At 38.1% G+C, this 17126-nt stretch overlaps 1 protein-coding gene across 1 annotated transcript in view; it reads right to left on the bottom strand.

Moving 5' to 3' along the window:
• The window catches only part of LRP1B (LDL receptor related protein 1B), a 1749164-nt gene that overhangs the window by 646502 nt on the left and 1085536 nt on the right, over positions 1-17126 (bottom strand). Inside the window, exons 27-28 of the mRNA XM_064287257.1 lie at positions 7367-7498; positions 5969-6196 (exon numbers count right to left, since the gene is read on the bottom strand). Coding sequence (XP_064143327.1) covers positions 5969-6196; positions 7367-7498 — 360 coding nt within the window. The remainder of the gene's footprint in view (positions 1-5968; positions 6197-7366; positions 7499-17126) is intronic.

The following is a 17126-nucleotide window of genomic DNA, read 5'->3' as shown; positions in this document are numbered from 1 at the left end:
AGGCACAATTAAATATGGCATCTTCAAAAATAGAGGGAATGGGTCTTTAGTCCGCACTGACAAAATAATTTTTGACAGAAGTAGATAACAATTTTAAATATGAATGAAAATTTCCTTCCAAATAGGTCCAATTAGTTTCAAAGTATCATTGAGAATTGAATTATATATATATGGTAGCAACGTGATCAAAAAGTCAGGGTTTAAATGGTCTCTATCATTTTAGTTACCCAAACAAAAAACAACAAAAAAGCATATGATTATATGATAATTTCCTATCACAGAAGAGAGTATTCTTTACAGAAATAAACAGATATGTTTCTAATTTATATTCATCTTTCATCTGAGTTTTCTGCTTAACTCAACGTAACAATCCAGTTCATTCAAATAGTAGATGACTGTGGTTGCTGCTGTTGTTAGGTGCTATCGAGTCAGTTCTGACTCACAGAGGCCCCATGTATAACAGAATGAAACATTGCTTCATTCTTGTCATCCTAAGTGACTCTAGTACTAACAAAAACACTTTGCTCAAACAATTGCACTTGTCCAAAGCTAAGCCCTTAATTTTCTAAAGGTGAGCAATGTATGCATTGCCCTAGAATAATCGGAAGCATCAAGGGCTTCTTCCAATTAAAAAAAGAAATTCTATTGACAATGGCCTAGAATCTCATAAAGCTGCCAGCGTATCTCTAAAAGCTTTTGCTTATCTTTCAGAATAAACAAAAAAAACTAATGGCAAGGGGATAGAATAACCCAAACACTCCATCTGGATGTGACTGGACGAACTCCGCAGAGCATGCTGAGTGTGTATTAAATGAACCCCGGAAAGGAATATTATGCACAAACCATGTGTTAAAGCCTTTGCTTTCCAGCTTGCTGAGATTCTTTATTCTTAAAAGGAAGGGACAGTTGGGGAGAAAAGAGAATGGTTTTGGAATCAAAAGCCTGAATTCTAACTTGGATGCAGAAAAAGCTCTGGTATTTCCTGCTATGGTAAACCTGAGCAAGATGCTTCCTCATCTATAAAAGGAGAAGGCAAATATGTTCCACAAAGTGTTGTATGAGGAATACATGATAAATAAAATAAAGACAGGTACAAAGATAAAAAGTCAACTGTATTACTGCTGGCTTAGGAACCTTAAAGTATATTACTCTCCTTCCCCGTCCCCCACTGTGTTAACTGTAGTTAGTACTTTGTGTTTTTTTTTTTTTTAGGCAATCTATAACACAATAGGGAAACCCCGGTGGCCTAGTGGTTAAGAGCTATGGCTGCTAACCAAAAGTCGGCAGTTCGAATCCACCAGGTGTTCCTTGGAAACTCTATAGGGTAGTTCTACTCTTATGGGTCAGAATCAACTTGACCACAACTGTTTTTTTTTTCTTTTTTCTTTTTTTAATCCAGTAGGTCCCTGGGTGGTGCAAACAGTTTGCACTCAACTACTAACTGAAAGGTTGGTGGTTCAAATCCCCTCAGAGAAATCCACTCAACGGTGCTGTGGAAGAAAGGCCTGATGCTTTACTTCCATAAGATTACAGCCATTAAAAATCTGACAGAGTGCGTTCTACTTTGACACACATGGGGTCGCCATGAGTTGGAATCAACTCCACAGCAAAGTTTTTGTTTTATTATATTATCTAATAAAGCATAATTGTGGGCAGTATATGACTACCCCAGAGGGGCAATTGAGCTTGTGGGGCCATATTAAAAGGAAGACACCTAGGACTGAGATCATTAATTCATAGCCACAGGAATGACATAACGAATCCTCTAATTGTAGGGTAATGAAGATAACGGGAGCTCTGTGGATGTAGTCCTGAGTATGAATTTGTCTCTCTCATTTCTTTCTTTTTTTTTTTTTTTTGATTTGCAACAGTGGTTTAGCATCTGTTAGTTTAAGTAGAATGAAAATAATACATAAGTAGAGCATTATAAAGATTAGATGAAATAATGCTATGAAGTGCCTTATATGGTGCTTGGTACATTAATAACAACTAATATTATACATCAGATTAGAAATATAAATCTGAGAGCATGACTAATTGAAAAAATATTTGGACCAAGCAGTGACTGATTCAAGTAGGATTACCACCGGAGAGTATACACTTATACACAACTAGCAAGAAACTCTGCCAGAGATGGTTAGAGTTGTTTATGTTTTCTTAGGATAAAATTACCTTTGGTTTTTGTGAAAAGGGTATAATAACACATATGTGTTAAATTTTATAATGAATGTGTCTATATAGCTATGTATTAGTATTTATCACTTTGATGAAAGTACCTGCCTCTATAGGAAACCACTATAGCAAACAGCTTAGGAGTGTGATACATAAATAGAGGTTAGTTTTTGAAAACGATCTGCTAGGAAGAAACAATGGGAGACAGGTGGGACAAAGAATAAATTTGGAGTCCAATTTTTGAAGCTGCTTTTCATACTAGACTTTGACTAAAGAAGATAAGGAAATAAAATGTCTCTCAAAAATTAGTCCAACAATATAAAAGATCTAGAATAGGAAGCACATAGCCACAAAAGGTTTTTTTAGTGGTTACTAGCGACTAAACAGAGGGGGGACTGGGGGATTATTGCTTAAAGGGTACTGCGTTTCTCTTTGGGGTGACAAAAGCTTTTGGAAATGGACAGTGGTGACGGTTGCACCATCTGGTGAATATAGTTAAATTGCTGAATTGTACATTTAAAAGTGGTAACTATGGCAACTGTTTTGTTATATATATTTTACCAAAATAGAATGAAAAAACAAAACCAGACAAACAAAAACCACCACAGGTCCAACAGAAGGAGGAGAGCTTAGCGAGCCACTGCAGGGGCCAATAGTGTTTAGAGGAGAAAAGTCTCCAGAGAGTCATTCCCAAGAAATCTAAAAGATGAAAGGATAAAATAATGTAGTTACTGCATTTGAGATCTTTTGATGAGTTCAGAGATGGACTGTCAAAAGTCCATCTCATTTTCTTTTTTTTTTCTATTAATGAAATGATGTTATTAGTCCTTAACAAAGTTTCACCCTAGAAGAAAGAGAAAGGCAACACCATTCAACCTGTGGAGTAACGCAGAAGTGGACTCATCCTTGACGATGCTTATTCCTCAACTGCCACATCCAATCAATTGTTAAGTTGCTTTATATTTTTATTCTTTGGTGTCTGTATAACCTGTTCAATTTCTCCATCTCTGATGCTCCAACCCTAGACTGCGTTCTACCATCTCTTCCTGGAACTACTAAAGCAGCTAACTAACTTCTCTCAGGGCTCACTGCTTGCCTACAGTCTATCCCAGGTCTAGTCCTTTCTCTAAAAAAACAGAACAGCTAAAGTTATCTTTTTCAAAGACAAATCTAATCATGTAGACTCACCTTCTTTAAAATGCTTCCTTGGTTTCTATTATTTTTAGTATTAAGATAAAAATAGTAAATAACATCACATAAAGGCCAGTATGATTTGACTCCTGATTTCTTCAACTCCTTCCACTTGTACAGCATCTCTTCTTCTGTGCTTCATTCTATTCAGTCCACCTTAGCTCTCCTTGATTTCATAAAATATTTCAATTCCACCTTGCCGAAGAGGCTTTGCACATGCTTTTTTCCTCATTTGAAATGCTCCCCGACACCTATTTCCACTCTACAACACATACAAATTCATCTAGTATCTCATTGGAGATATCAGCTCAATCATCTCTCCTCTGGTAAGTCAGTTCCTGTTGTTTTATGTTCTCATGGCTCCATGTTACACTAAAGTATGCATCCTAGTTGTAAATTTCATATTTATTCATGTGGATCATTAAGGTCTCGATAGCCCACCATGTTGGAAGCTTCCTGAACATAAAGACTCTGTCTCTTTTTGGGGGAATGAAGTTGGGAAAGAGGAGCCTCCCTACTTTAACACATCACCTAGCACATTCCTTAGTTTATAGAAAGCATTCTAATATTTGCCCGAATAATGGTATAAATAATCATCCATCCTCATAAGTATATGTAGTCATTATTTCTCAAATTATGGCTAATAATTTAAATTGAGTCTACTAAGTGGAAAAAAGTCTGCGATGTCCACAAAGATAAAATCACTAAATTACTACTAAACAATAATCCATAATTAGATAAAGTGTCCCAACTGTTTTTTTTTTTTTCTTTTAAATAAAGATCATCTTTCGTTCTATACAATTTACAAAGTCTTTTAGAAAGCATTTAACATTCATGACAAAATGCTTCAAAAATTTTCTGTTAGATTTTGATGAATTTCTTCTGGGAAATCTACCTAACCTACTGTCAATCTTGGAAGGAGCCTAATGTACTTTAACTGGTCCTTCAAAATTGCTTGCATGTTATTATGATGCTGGAAGCTATACTGCTGGTATTTTAAATACCAGCAGAGTCAAACATGGTAGACAGGTTTCAGGGGAGCTTCCAGACTTAGATAGGCTAGGAAAAATGTTCTGGCAATCTACTTCCAAAAATTAGTCATTGAAAACCCTACGGATAACAGAATATTGTCAGAGACTTTGACTTGTTTACTTTGGATGAGGCATCACAGGGGACCCATTGCTGGAGAAGGACATCATGCTTGATAAAGTGGAGGGCCAGCAAAGGTGAGGGAAACCATCAATGAGATGAATTGACACAACGGCCACAACAACTGACTCAAACCTGCCAAGATCACAAAGACGGCACAGGACCAGGAAATGTTTTGTTTTGATATACAAGGGATTGCTATGGGTCAGAGCAAACTCAAGGGCAACTAACAGCAATATAACAATGACCTTTTACTGGACATTTTTCTCTTTTAAATCCACTCTAACAATGATTATTAAAGCATTTTTATCTTCTCCTCCCCTATAAGAATTTCTTTACAAAGAGAAAATGTTTGCATTAGCTTTTTTAGAAAGTCTCTTCCCTTGTGGCAAGTTTGAAATAAATATCTGAACTAGCTTATAAGCAATTCACTTGAGAAATTGCTCTAACAGTACTAATCTGACATCGATAAAGAACTAACCTAAATGCAAGAGTATTTTAGTGGTCAGATGCTCTCAGATCTACTAGTGGTATTCAGGCCAACTTTCCGGTATTATACATGGAAAATTATTTTTTAAAAGCACTGTGAATTTAAAACCTGTACTTACTCTTTTTATTAAGAAATTGATCATTACTCAAATAAGGTCTGATTTTAAATTTTCGGTCTGCTTCAAAGCACAGGTAATTTATATATCTTTATGGATTACTGATTACCCCCATCTTCCCCCAAATAGTGCTGCCGTGCTCAGGGGGCATGGCTTTGAAGAGAAGCTGGGACTTTTTAGGTTTTAAAACATTGATATTAGTGCATTTGTGGCAAACAATAGGTGTTCATCAGAGACTCATTCAATAAAATAATAAAAATTAACCCCAAAATCATGACAGACCAAAATTTAAGCAAATATTCTAATAATTCAATGATAAATTTTAGAGAATGTTCAAGAACTGCAATTACATTTATATCTCGTTTTAGCTATATTTTTTACTTTGGGCAAAGTTACCTTTTTTTAATGGTTAATCTAGCAATATTTACTGAGAACCTGTGTAGGATTCAATCTGCAGGGCCAGGAGGTAGGTAGGAACGGGTTCTCTACCTTATTTGCATGGTCTAGTTCTGAAGAAAGATGAGCAAAATAGATTGAAAATAAGGAAACTGGTCTATCTCAATGCCTTATCTTTCCCCTGTGCAAGCATAACTATTTAAGGAGATCCATTTTAATTTTTTTTTTCTTCCTGTGAAAGTAAACTTCTAGTTATCACACTACTATATGCAATATAATTATAACATTCTACCATTGAAGGATGTAGCATATTATTAAATCTCTGAATAACCAATTCAAACTTTCAATTAACAACACGGAGTGGGATAATAGAGAAGGATTACAAAAGAGACCTGTGATTATGACAAATTGAATAACAAACATATTTTAAGTTGTAACATGCGCAAGTCTTTTACCTCTTGATATAACAGTTTCCAAACCAGTTCCATTAATAAAGGCACGCTTAATGGTTTGTGTTTTAACATCCGTCCAGTATAAACGTTCCTCTGATGCATCGAAGTCTATCACTGTGACATCATCAATATCAGGGACCGTAAAGGCCGTGATAAAGTTAAAATACGGATTGTCAATATCCACTCCTCTGATTTCAGAATGCCTTGCATAAAGAAGAAATTTTTTCATCTCTAGGGAAAAAAAAAAGATATTAAGTGTGGTTCTCTTAAGAAGTTGGCAAGTTTAAAACAACCTAGGAATTCTAAAATATTACTTGCAGACTATTTAATAGGTTTTTTTTTAACCCTGTAAAGTCATAATTGAGATTTGATGGAGACATTAGTGAAGAAAATGATTTATCTATTTTTAATTAAGGTACTTGATAGAAACAAACATAAAACAATTTGAAACCCATAAGTCATCATTTTGCTTTTGCTAGAAAGGCCAAGAAATTCCCTTGAATCTATTTGATCTTGGAATTTCAGACAAATTTCCTAAAACATATGAGCTCTGTACATGCCAACAACCATATTTGCTCTTTGTATATGATTTTAACTTACTATTGTATTGCATTAATTTTTTTTTAATAGAATCTAAGGTTTTTTCCTCATTTGTATCATTTTCCTTCCATAGGCACCTTTCTTGTACCGAATTTGTGGAAGCTCAGTAGGAGTCATGGATATTCTATTCTTTTGTTGTTCTCTTTGGAATTATTGTTATTATCTGAGCTAGGTTATTATTGTTTAAAATTAAAGCCACATGTGCCTAAATTCATGATTACGATTTCTCTACGTGACCTTAAAAGTAATTGTTTTGCAAAAAAACACTAAAAAATAAAACCACTTTGATTTTCATTCAGAAATTTTATGATATTTTAAGAGTGCTGTTTAAATATTTTTTAAAAAAAATCTTTCCAAGTTATATATTTTACATCATTTCCCGCCCTTCACGTTGATAATCCCATACACAGGGATGCTAAAGTGACTTTGGGAGAAGAGCAGGAGGAGATTAACGCTGTTAAATTCCTCTTTATTATGCAGGTTACCTACATCATCATTTTCTGATAATGCACTTTCGTTTACAAATCTCCCTGCTTTGCAGAGATAAATTCTGCTATAGCACTAAAATAAGAAAGTCGCAGGGAAAAAAATGAAACCGATAATAAATAGCAAAGTACCACATGGCACATATTTGAAGAATTTGTCAGTCTCCCCAAAAGCAAATGAATCGTAGTAGCACCTAAAATGTTTCTTTTAAGGAAGTTAGAACCTCCTCTGCTTTCCCCTGAGTAAAGCCTGAATCCTAATACAATTAAAGAGAATTCAACTTGACTTTTTAGATAAGAGCAGTCAGAAATTTACCGTAGCAGGTCTTCTTGTCTGAGGCGAGCTTCATCAGGTGGGGACACGCGCAAGCAGCACTTCTGTTATGATTGATCAGACAGAGGTGAGAGCAGGGGCCTTTGCCGTCATTAGCTGCACAAGGATTGGGAGCTGCAATCACACAGGGAAATATTAGCAGTGGAGAAGGAAGAACGTATAGAGAACCTCTGAGGTTGACAGGGGTTATTGACTTAATGATTCAAAGTGAAGTTCCCTACATAGCACCCATTACTAGGGTGATTAATATGACAATAATAGACAATCATACACAGCAATTGCATTAATGGAAACATTTTTCCTCCTCAAAGATTTAGCAATAAGATAACACCTTCAATTTCCTCTAAGATGAATGGCAAGCATCCTACGGTTTTAAAGCAAAGAAATTTTTTTTTTTTTTAAAGGAATCCATCTGAGTAAAATCAGGAATGATTATTGAATTTAGTATATAATTAACACTTGCAGACTATAACCCAGACATTGGGTGTTCTAATGGGTGTCGTTATTTTCCTAACCTACTATACAGACTCCTTTCTCATCTTAGCGTGCTACTCTTAAAGGTTTCCCTAGGAAATGGTCACATAGTGGTTAAGAGCTATGGCTGCTTACCAGAAGACCGACAGTTCAAATCCACCAGGTGCTCCTTGGAAACTCTATGGGGCAGTTCTACTCTGTCCTATGGGGTGGTTACGGGTCGGAATCAACTTGATGGCAATGGGTTTGAGTTTTTGGTTATACAGCATTTCTTCAGCACCCTTGGTATTTTTCAAAGCAGGAGGCCTACGTGAAGATATGTTTGCCCTCCCTCATTATTAGGTCACCTACTTCTTCATCATCTTTTTTCTTTATGAGCTGATTCCATGGTCAAGGTTTCCTCTACATACACATATTTACTAAGTCCTAGCGTGGAAGTAAATTCTGGCTTGTTGAAATTTAGAAAACAATACTAAATTTTGCAGCCCAATGTCATTCTCTCAATCTTTTTTATGTTTCTTCTTCTGTCATCATGCCTTTTGGGCAAGATTTTAAACTTAATTGGTCAATAACTATTACCTTAAATCTTATTTTTATAGCACCTATCTAGTACAGTCTTTAGAACTAGGCTACTAAATTAAAGGCGGAAAAGACTGCCACCTTCTTACCACCAAGAGCAATATTTTAATTTTCAACTAAAGGTGTCTTCCTAACTGGCATACCTATTGTTCAGAGTAGTTAATATCAGTCCTGTAGAGTTTTAAAGCACAAAGAATAAAAATCAAGAGGATACAATCAAATCATACAGGATGTGAGAAATTAACAAAATTTGATAAACAATGTGGCTTTCGTCAATCTTCAGCACCTCCCCAACGGTGATAAAAATAATCTATGTCCTTACATTTGGTTAAAAATACTACTACTAATAATAATGAATATATGAAAGACCCAGACACAATTCATGAGAAAATCAGTTAAGAACAACAACAACAAAAATCAGAAAAGAGTGGAAACTATGGTTCTACAGATTCCTCAGTACAATTCCTTCTATTACACAGAATAAGCCATGTATTCTGCTCTTTCTTCCCTTTTAACTTGACCTATTATAATTGCGGTGCCTAAGGAATTACAGGAGCCCTGGTGGCACAGTAGTTAAGAGCTTGGCTGCTAACCAAATGTTGGCAGTTTGAATCCACCAGCTGTTCACTGGAAACTCTATGGGGCAGTTGTACCCTGTCCTAGGGGGTCACTATGAGTCAGAATTGACTGGATGATAATAAGTTTTGTTTTGTTTTTGGTAAGGAACTGCAAGTTAGAGAAGCAAAAGAGTAAGAGTGACAGTTATTGAGGAGGAAATGTGTTGCAGGAGAGAAGGCGGCATGAAAAATACACTGTTGAGAAATTGTTAGATACCTAGGGTCAGGGCTATAGAGCTGTGGTAAATAAAAAGAGAAAACGCAATGTTTTCCACACTTGAAGAAAAGAGCAGGATGAGCAAGAAGAAACATACAAAGATGAAAGAGGAGTGAAAAAAGGAAAAGAAAGGGAAGAAATGTGTTAAAAAAATATTGACACAGGAAATGCTGGTCTCCTTAAGGGAATTAAAAACATCATCCATGACAAGTACAATGGTAGGTATAGGAACTTCACTTTGAAAATCACTATTTTTGGCATAGACTCATACTAGCTCTTCTCAACATCCTATAATTTTCATAAAATACATTTTAAGAGCAAAGATATTACATTTCTATATACATATTAAGTTATATATGTATATATATTTTGCAGCCCAATATTTGTATTCATGATGACACTGTAATGTACAATTCACACTATTTTGTACTTCACACCATGAAAAATCTACAAGGATTTCTTACTTTCCATTTTCATCTCTTTCTTACCTTGAAATAATTTAAAGTTTCTTTTTTAACTGCATTTGAACACAGATACCTATTCTAATTATTAGATTAGGGAATTTCATTCATCATACTCACTTTTTAATATAAAGCAACAATTAGCAAACAATGACCCCTGAGGCAAATTTGGTCCATTGCCTCTTTTTATGAATAAAGTTTTATCGGAACACAACCATGCTTATTAATTTACATATTATCTATGGCTGCTTTCACACTGCTATAGCAGAACTGAGCAGTTTCAGTGGAGACCACATGGCTAACAAAGCCTTAAAATATTATCCGATCTTTTAAAGAAAACGTTTGCCAACTCTGACATAAGGCAATTAACCATTTTATGAGAAATACTATAGAGAATTTCAATATCAATACAGAGGTTGTAAATTCCTATAACACCAAGGCTATGTCATTTATTTGTACCCAGGAAATGGGAAAAGCTGACCAGTCAATGGAATTCTATAAGCAATCTTAACAGATGCAATTCAAATACTGCTGTGTTAGTTGGGTTCACTAGTAGTTCATACCATCTAAATTCAGGTTGACCAAAGAACCTCAGACACCTCTAACAACCTGCCTTTCAAAACCATTCAATAAATATTTATCAAACACAGTTGTTTCAGATACTATGAAAAAAGCTAGAATATAATAGCAGACAACATATAGTTTCACCAAGGAGTTCAAGATTCTATACTCTAACCCTATTCCATTCTCTCCATTCCTATGATCACTGGCTCAGTTTAGGTTCTCATCGTCTCTTACTTGCAATAAACTCTTACTTAATCATCCTAATTAATCTCTTAATTTCCAGTTTCTCCTTATTGCATGCAGTTATCTTTTCTAAAGCACAGAGTTGATCATATATCTACCTTGCTAATAACCTCGGATGACTTCCCACTGTCTGCCTCACAAGGTCTCACTCTTTACTCCCTACCATTTCCCCCAAGACTCCTCAGCTCTATCCAGACAGGTCTACCTTCTGTTCTCATTCACTCTCCAGTTCTTAATCCTCACCTATTCTCTGTTTATTTTATTAAAGATATTACCAATCTTCCAAAATCACAAAATTTTAACTTGCAAATCATCTTTTTCACTTCTCTTTCAGTCTCACATTTAGTCAGTACAATGGTTAAAATTATGTCAACTTGACTAAGCCATGATTTTCAGTGGTTTGGCAGATATTATGTAATCATTCTCCATGTTGTGATCTGGTGTGAGCAGCCAATCAGTTAAAAGGGGAGTTTCCTGGAAGGCGTGGCCTACATCAATATAATAGATGTTCTGGAAAAACTTGCCCTCTTTGGATCCTGCATCTGAAATGTCATCCTCTGACCTCCAATTCTTTGGATGTGGGTCAGCAGTCTTCCATCTGACCTGCAGATTTTGAGATTCACCAGCTCCTGCAGCCCCATAAGCCAGTAGCCTGCCATCTGACCTGCAAATTTTGAATTCATCAGCCCTTGCAACCCAGTGAGTCAGGAGAAACCTCCAGCATGACATCCAACCCCCAGATTTGGGACTTGCCAATCTCCACAACTGGGTGAGCCATTTCCTTGAAATAAATATTTTCTCTCTCTCTCTCTCTCTTTCTATATATATATATATATATATATATACACGCACACACACGCTTTTTACTGGTTTTTCTCCTCTAGAGAACTCAGCCTAAGACATTTGGTACTGAAAGTAGTTCTAGAAGAAAAAATCATAAGTTTATTTAATTGGTTCTCAAGTTTGGCTATTCTTAAAGGCACTGATGACTCTGCCTTCAGTAGTTAAGAAGACACTGCTAATCTATGGCATAAGGTGACAATAGAAATACTCAAAATATCACCACCAATGGATCAAATATTTGTGAAAAAGAAGACTCCAGGTGATTGGATATTTGATACTTTCCTACAATTTTTTCAGAATGAGAATTATAGGGAGGCTAGTTGGTTGGTCCTGCTTTTGCTAGAAAGTGGTGAAAGAAGATGAGCTCAGGGCTTCAACATTACAGCTCAAGAACCACATAGAAGACACAGTTGCCACTTGTGTCTTGAAAGAAAGCAAAATTTCTTGTAGTAACAGAGCTGATAATGCTGAAAACCAAACCCAGAGTCTTATCATATGAGTGACTGAAGTATAATGCCAACTGAATTCCCAATCTCGAATAGTGTCTGAAATTAAAGTGAGGGCATTGATTGAGAAGAAATGAGATACTGAAACTTGGGGTGGGGACATATGGGCAGATAATCAGGAAGATGAGACATTGAGCCCCTAAATTCAGTTAAATTACTCCTGCCAACAGAACCAGTCCTCTTACTCCCATCTGAAGAGATTGCCCCACTTTTGTCTGCTAAATTACCCTACCCAGGAAAACCATTATCCATCCCTTCCACCCCCACTTGATGAGATTAAATCTGCTGTGCCTGAAGAGTTTTTGTCTGAGATAGCACCTGAGAGGTGCCTGCAGCGTTGCCTGGGGGATCGCATGAGGCAGATGCCTTACAAAGACATTACTAAATGTCCTTAGGATCCACCCCTACCACTCATTTTTGCTTCTAGACCTATAACTGGGTTAAGTCTCACTGAACCCCAAGAGATGAAGTACAAAGTGTGATCAAAGAGGACGTACACTACACTCCAAAAGAACTGCTTGATTTTTCTAAAGTACACAAACAGAAATCTGTGGAATATGTTTGGGAATGGCTATTGAGGGTGTGGGATAATGGCTGTAAGGATATAAAGTTGTATTAGTCAGAGTGTATTGCAAAGGGGCCACTGTCTTAGTTATCTAGTGCTGCTATAACAGAAATACCACAAATGAATTGTTTTAACAAACAGAAATTAATTTTCTTACAGTCTAACAGGCTAGAAGTCCAAATTCAGAGTGCCAGCTCCAGGGGAAGGCATTCTCCCTCTGTTGGTTCTAGGGAAAGGTCTTTGTCATCAATCTTTGCCTAGTCTAGAAGTTCCCAGAGCAGGGACCCTGGGTCCAAAGGATATGCTCTGCTCCTGGCACTACTTTCTTGATGGTAGGAAGTCCCCCATCTCTCTGCTTGCTTCTCTCTTTTATATCTCAAAAGAGATTGATTCAAGCTACAACCTAATCTTGTAGATTGAGTCATGTCTCATTACCATAGATGTAGGATTTTAACACAGAGAAAAATCACATCAGATGACAAAATGGTGGACAATCACACAATACTGGGAATCATGACCTAGCCAAGTTGCCGCACATTTTGGGGGGACACAATTCAATCCATAACACTTACTAAGCACGATTCTTCGTTCAATGTTTCAGCTCAAGAGGTTAGGAAATATCTAATAGTTTATTTGGTTGGTTCACTGAAGCATGGATTAAGCAATGGCCTACACTAAATAAAGTTGAAATGCCAGACCTGCCTTGGTGTACTGTAGAAGAAGACATCCAAAGGCCTAGGGAAATTGCTATGTTAGAGTGGATTTATCAGGTTGGACCCACAGGCCAACCCATGGAGTGCCCAGAGGATATACCTTTTATCACAGCAGCGAAGAACTTTATGAAGGGAGCCCCAACATCCTTGAAGACTGCTTTGATTGCCATTTTATGTAAGTCAGATTTGATGATAGGAGCTGCGCTAACTGATTTAAGACACCTAACTACAATGGGACTAATTGGACCCAGTGGTGGTAGGGGACAAATGGTGGTGCTTAAATGACAAAGACAAGGTGGGTGTGGTTACCGTAATGGATAGTGAAGTCAACGTAGTAATCAGACTAGTCTGCCTTATATGGACTATGACATTGGCTAGTCATGGTGACCCTAGGAGTTAAATAAATAGGAAATCTACTAAATATTACTTGATCTGGACAAGTGGAAGAACCTTAGGTCAAGTGACCAGCAGTCTAACTTGAATCATCAGAGTAGAAAGTCACAGCCCCTCAGTCAATTCCCAGACTTGAGCCAGTTTATGACCCACAACCACCTCAATGAAGGGGAGGCTGAGTCCCTTTCAGAAAGGACCCCTCTGCACTGCCAAAAATTTATACATTAATCTTTCTCCTAGCCTTCCCCAAAGTGACCTACAGCCATTTATGAGAGTGCTGTTCATTGGGGAAAAGGAAATCATTAGATTTTTTCAGGGATTACTGGACACTGACACTGAACTGACACTAATTCCAAGAGACCAAAAACATCACTGTGGTCCACCAGTCAGAGTGGAGGCATATGGAGCTCAGATAATTAATGGAATCCTGGCTCACATCTGTCTCACACTGGGTCCAGTGGGTCCCCAAACCTATCCCGTTGTGATTTCCTCAGTTCCAGAATGTAGAACTGTAATAGACATTGTTAGGAAGTAGAAGAACTCTCACATTGGATCCCTGACATGTGGAGTAAGGACAATTATGGTAGGAAAAAACAAGTGGAAGCCATTACAACTGCCCCTATCTAGGAAAATAGTAAACCAAAAGCAATATTGCATTCCTGGAAGGATTTCAGAGATTACTGACACTATTGAGGACTTGAAGGAGGCAAGCATGGTGATTTCCATCACATCCCCACTCCACTCACCTATTTGGCCCATGCAAAGAAACAAATGGATCTTGGAGAATGACAGTGGATTATTGTAAACTTAACCAGGTGGCAACTCCAATTGCAGCTGCTGTTACAGACGTGGTTTCATTGCTTGAGCAAATTAATGCGTCTCACGGTGCTTGGTATGCAGCTATTGATCTGGCCGTGACTTTTTCTTGGTTCTGGTTTCAAAGGAACACCAGAACCAGTTTTCCAGCAATATACCTTCACTGTCCTACCTCAGGAGAGACCTGGCGGCATAGTGGTTAAGAAGTTGCCTGCTAACCAAAAGGTCAACAGTACGAATCTACTAAATGCTCCTTGGAAACCCAATGGGGCAGTTCTACTCTGTCCTATAGGGTCACTCTGAGTTGGAATCAACTCGACAGCATTTGGTTTGTTCTACCTCAGGTGTCTATGAACTCTCCAGCCCTGTGTCATAATTTAGTCTGCAGGAAACTTGATTGCCTTTCACTTCCATGAGACATCACACTGGCCCATTATATTGATGACATTTTGCAGATTGGACCTAGTAAGAGAGAAGTATCAATGACTCTAGACTTATTGATATGACATCTGTGTGCTACAGGGTGGGAAATTAATCTGACAAAAATTCAGGTGACTTCCACCACAGTGAAATTTCTAGGTGTCCAGTGGTATGGAGCAAGTCCAGATATTCCTTCTAAAGTGAAGGATAAGTTGTTGCATTTGCCCCTTTCCCCCCAAATTAAAAGGAGGTACAATGTCTTTTGGGTCTCTTTGGATTTTGGAGGCAACATATTCAACTTTTGGGTGTGCTGCTCTGGCCCATTTATTAAGTACTTGGAAAGCTGATAGTTTTGAGTGGGGTTCAGAACAAGAGAAGGCCCTGCAACAGGTTCAGGCTGCCTTGCAAGCTGCTCTGCAACTTAGGTCATATGATCCGGCTGATCCAATGGTTCTTGATGTGTCAGTGGCAGATACAGATGCTATGTGGAGTCTTTTGCAGGCCCGTATTTGTGAATCACAGCACAGACCCTTAGGATTTGGAGGAAAGTTCTGCTATCCTCTGCAGGTAACTACTCTCCTTTCGAGAAACAGTTTTTGGCTTGTTACTGGGCCTTAGTAGAGACTGAAGGCTTAACCATGGTCCACCACGTCACTACGCAGCCTGACCCACCCATCATGAACTCGGTGTTGTCTGACCCACAAAGCCATGTAGTTGGAAGCTTACAGCAGCACTCCATTATTAAATGGAAGTGGTATATATAAAATCACGCTTGAGCAGGACCCGAAGGCACAAGTAAGTTACATGAGGAAGTTATCCAAAAGTCCATGGTTCCCACTCCTGTCACATTACCTTCCTTTTCCCAGTCTGCACCTATGGCCTCATGGGGAGTTCCTTACAATTAGCTGACAGAAGAAGAGAAAACTTGTACCTGGTGTACAGATGGTTCTGCAAGATATGCAGGAACCACTGGGACATGGACAGCGGCAACACTGCAGACCCTTTCTGGGCCCTCCCCAAAGGACATTGATGAAAATCCTCCCAGTGGGAAAAATTTCAAGCAAGGCACATGGTTGTTCATTTTGCTTGGAGATAGAGATGGCCGGATGTGTGACTGTATACTGATTCATGGGGCATGGCCAGTGGTTTGACTGAGTGGTCAGGGACTTGGTAGGAACATGATTAGAAAGTTAGTGACAAGGAGTTATGGGGAAGAGCATGTAGCTAGACCTCTCTGAATGGGCCCCAAAAGTGGAGATATCTGTGTCTCTTGTGAACACTCACCAAAGAATGAGCTTGGCAGAGGAGAGTTTTAACAAGCAAGTGGATAGGATGACACATTTTTTGTCTACCAGTCACCCTCTTTTCCCAACGGGCTCGTGAACAAAGTTGCCAGGGTGGCAGGGATGGAGGTTATACATGCGCTCAGCAGAACAGACTTCCACTCACGAAGGCCAACTTGGCTACAGCCGCTGTTGAGTGCCCAATCTGTCAGCAGCAGAAACCAACGCTGAGTTTCCAATATGGTACCATTCCTAGGGGTGATCAGCCAGCAACCATTGGATATCACTTCCAACATGCAAAGGGCAGTGTTTTATTCTTAATGGAACAGACACTGACTCTGGATACAAATTTGTCTTCCCTGAATGCAATGCTTCTGTCAAAACTAAAATCCATAGGTTTACAGAATGCTTTATGTGCCATAATGGTATTCCACACAGAATTGCCTCAGATCAAGGGACTCACTGTACACAAAATGAAGTCCAGAAATGAGCCTGTGCTCAAGGAATTCATTGGTCTTACCATTTTTCCCATCTTCCTTAAGCAGCTGGCTTGACAGAACAATGGAATGACCTTCTAAGGACACAATTATGGCATCAACTAGGTGGTAATACCTTGTAGGATTGGGGCAATATTCTCCAGAAGGCTGTATATTCTGTAAACCAGCATCCAATATATGGTGCTGTTTCTCCCATAGCCAGGATTCATGGGTCCAGGAATCAAGAAGTGGAAATGGGAGTAGCACAACTCACTATTACACTTAGTGATCCACTCACAAAAATTTTCTTCCTGTCCTTGAAACCCTATGCTCTGCAGGTCTAGAGGTCTTAGTTCTAAAGGGAGGAATGCTCCCATCAGGAGACACAATATTGATTCCATTGAACTAGAAGTTAAGAATGCCACCTGGCCACTTTGGGCTCCTCATGCCTCTGGATCAATAGGCAAAGAAGTGAGTTACTGTATTGATTGGTGTGATTGATTCTGATTACCAAGGGAAAATCTAATATTACATATGTCTGGAATACAGGAGATTTCTTAGGATGTCTGTTA

The sequence above is a fragment of the Loxodonta africana genome, chromosome 6 (assembly GCF_030014295.1).
Source record: "Loxodonta africana isolate mLoxAfr1 chromosome 6, mLoxAfr1.hap2, whole genome shotgun sequence".
NCBI classification, from domain to species: Eukaryota; Metazoa; Chordata; class Mammalia; order Proboscidea; family Elephantidae; genus Loxodonta; species Loxodonta africana.
Note: the sequence above shows the minus strand (reverse complement) of the source record. Positions and strands in the feature narration are given on the sequence as shown.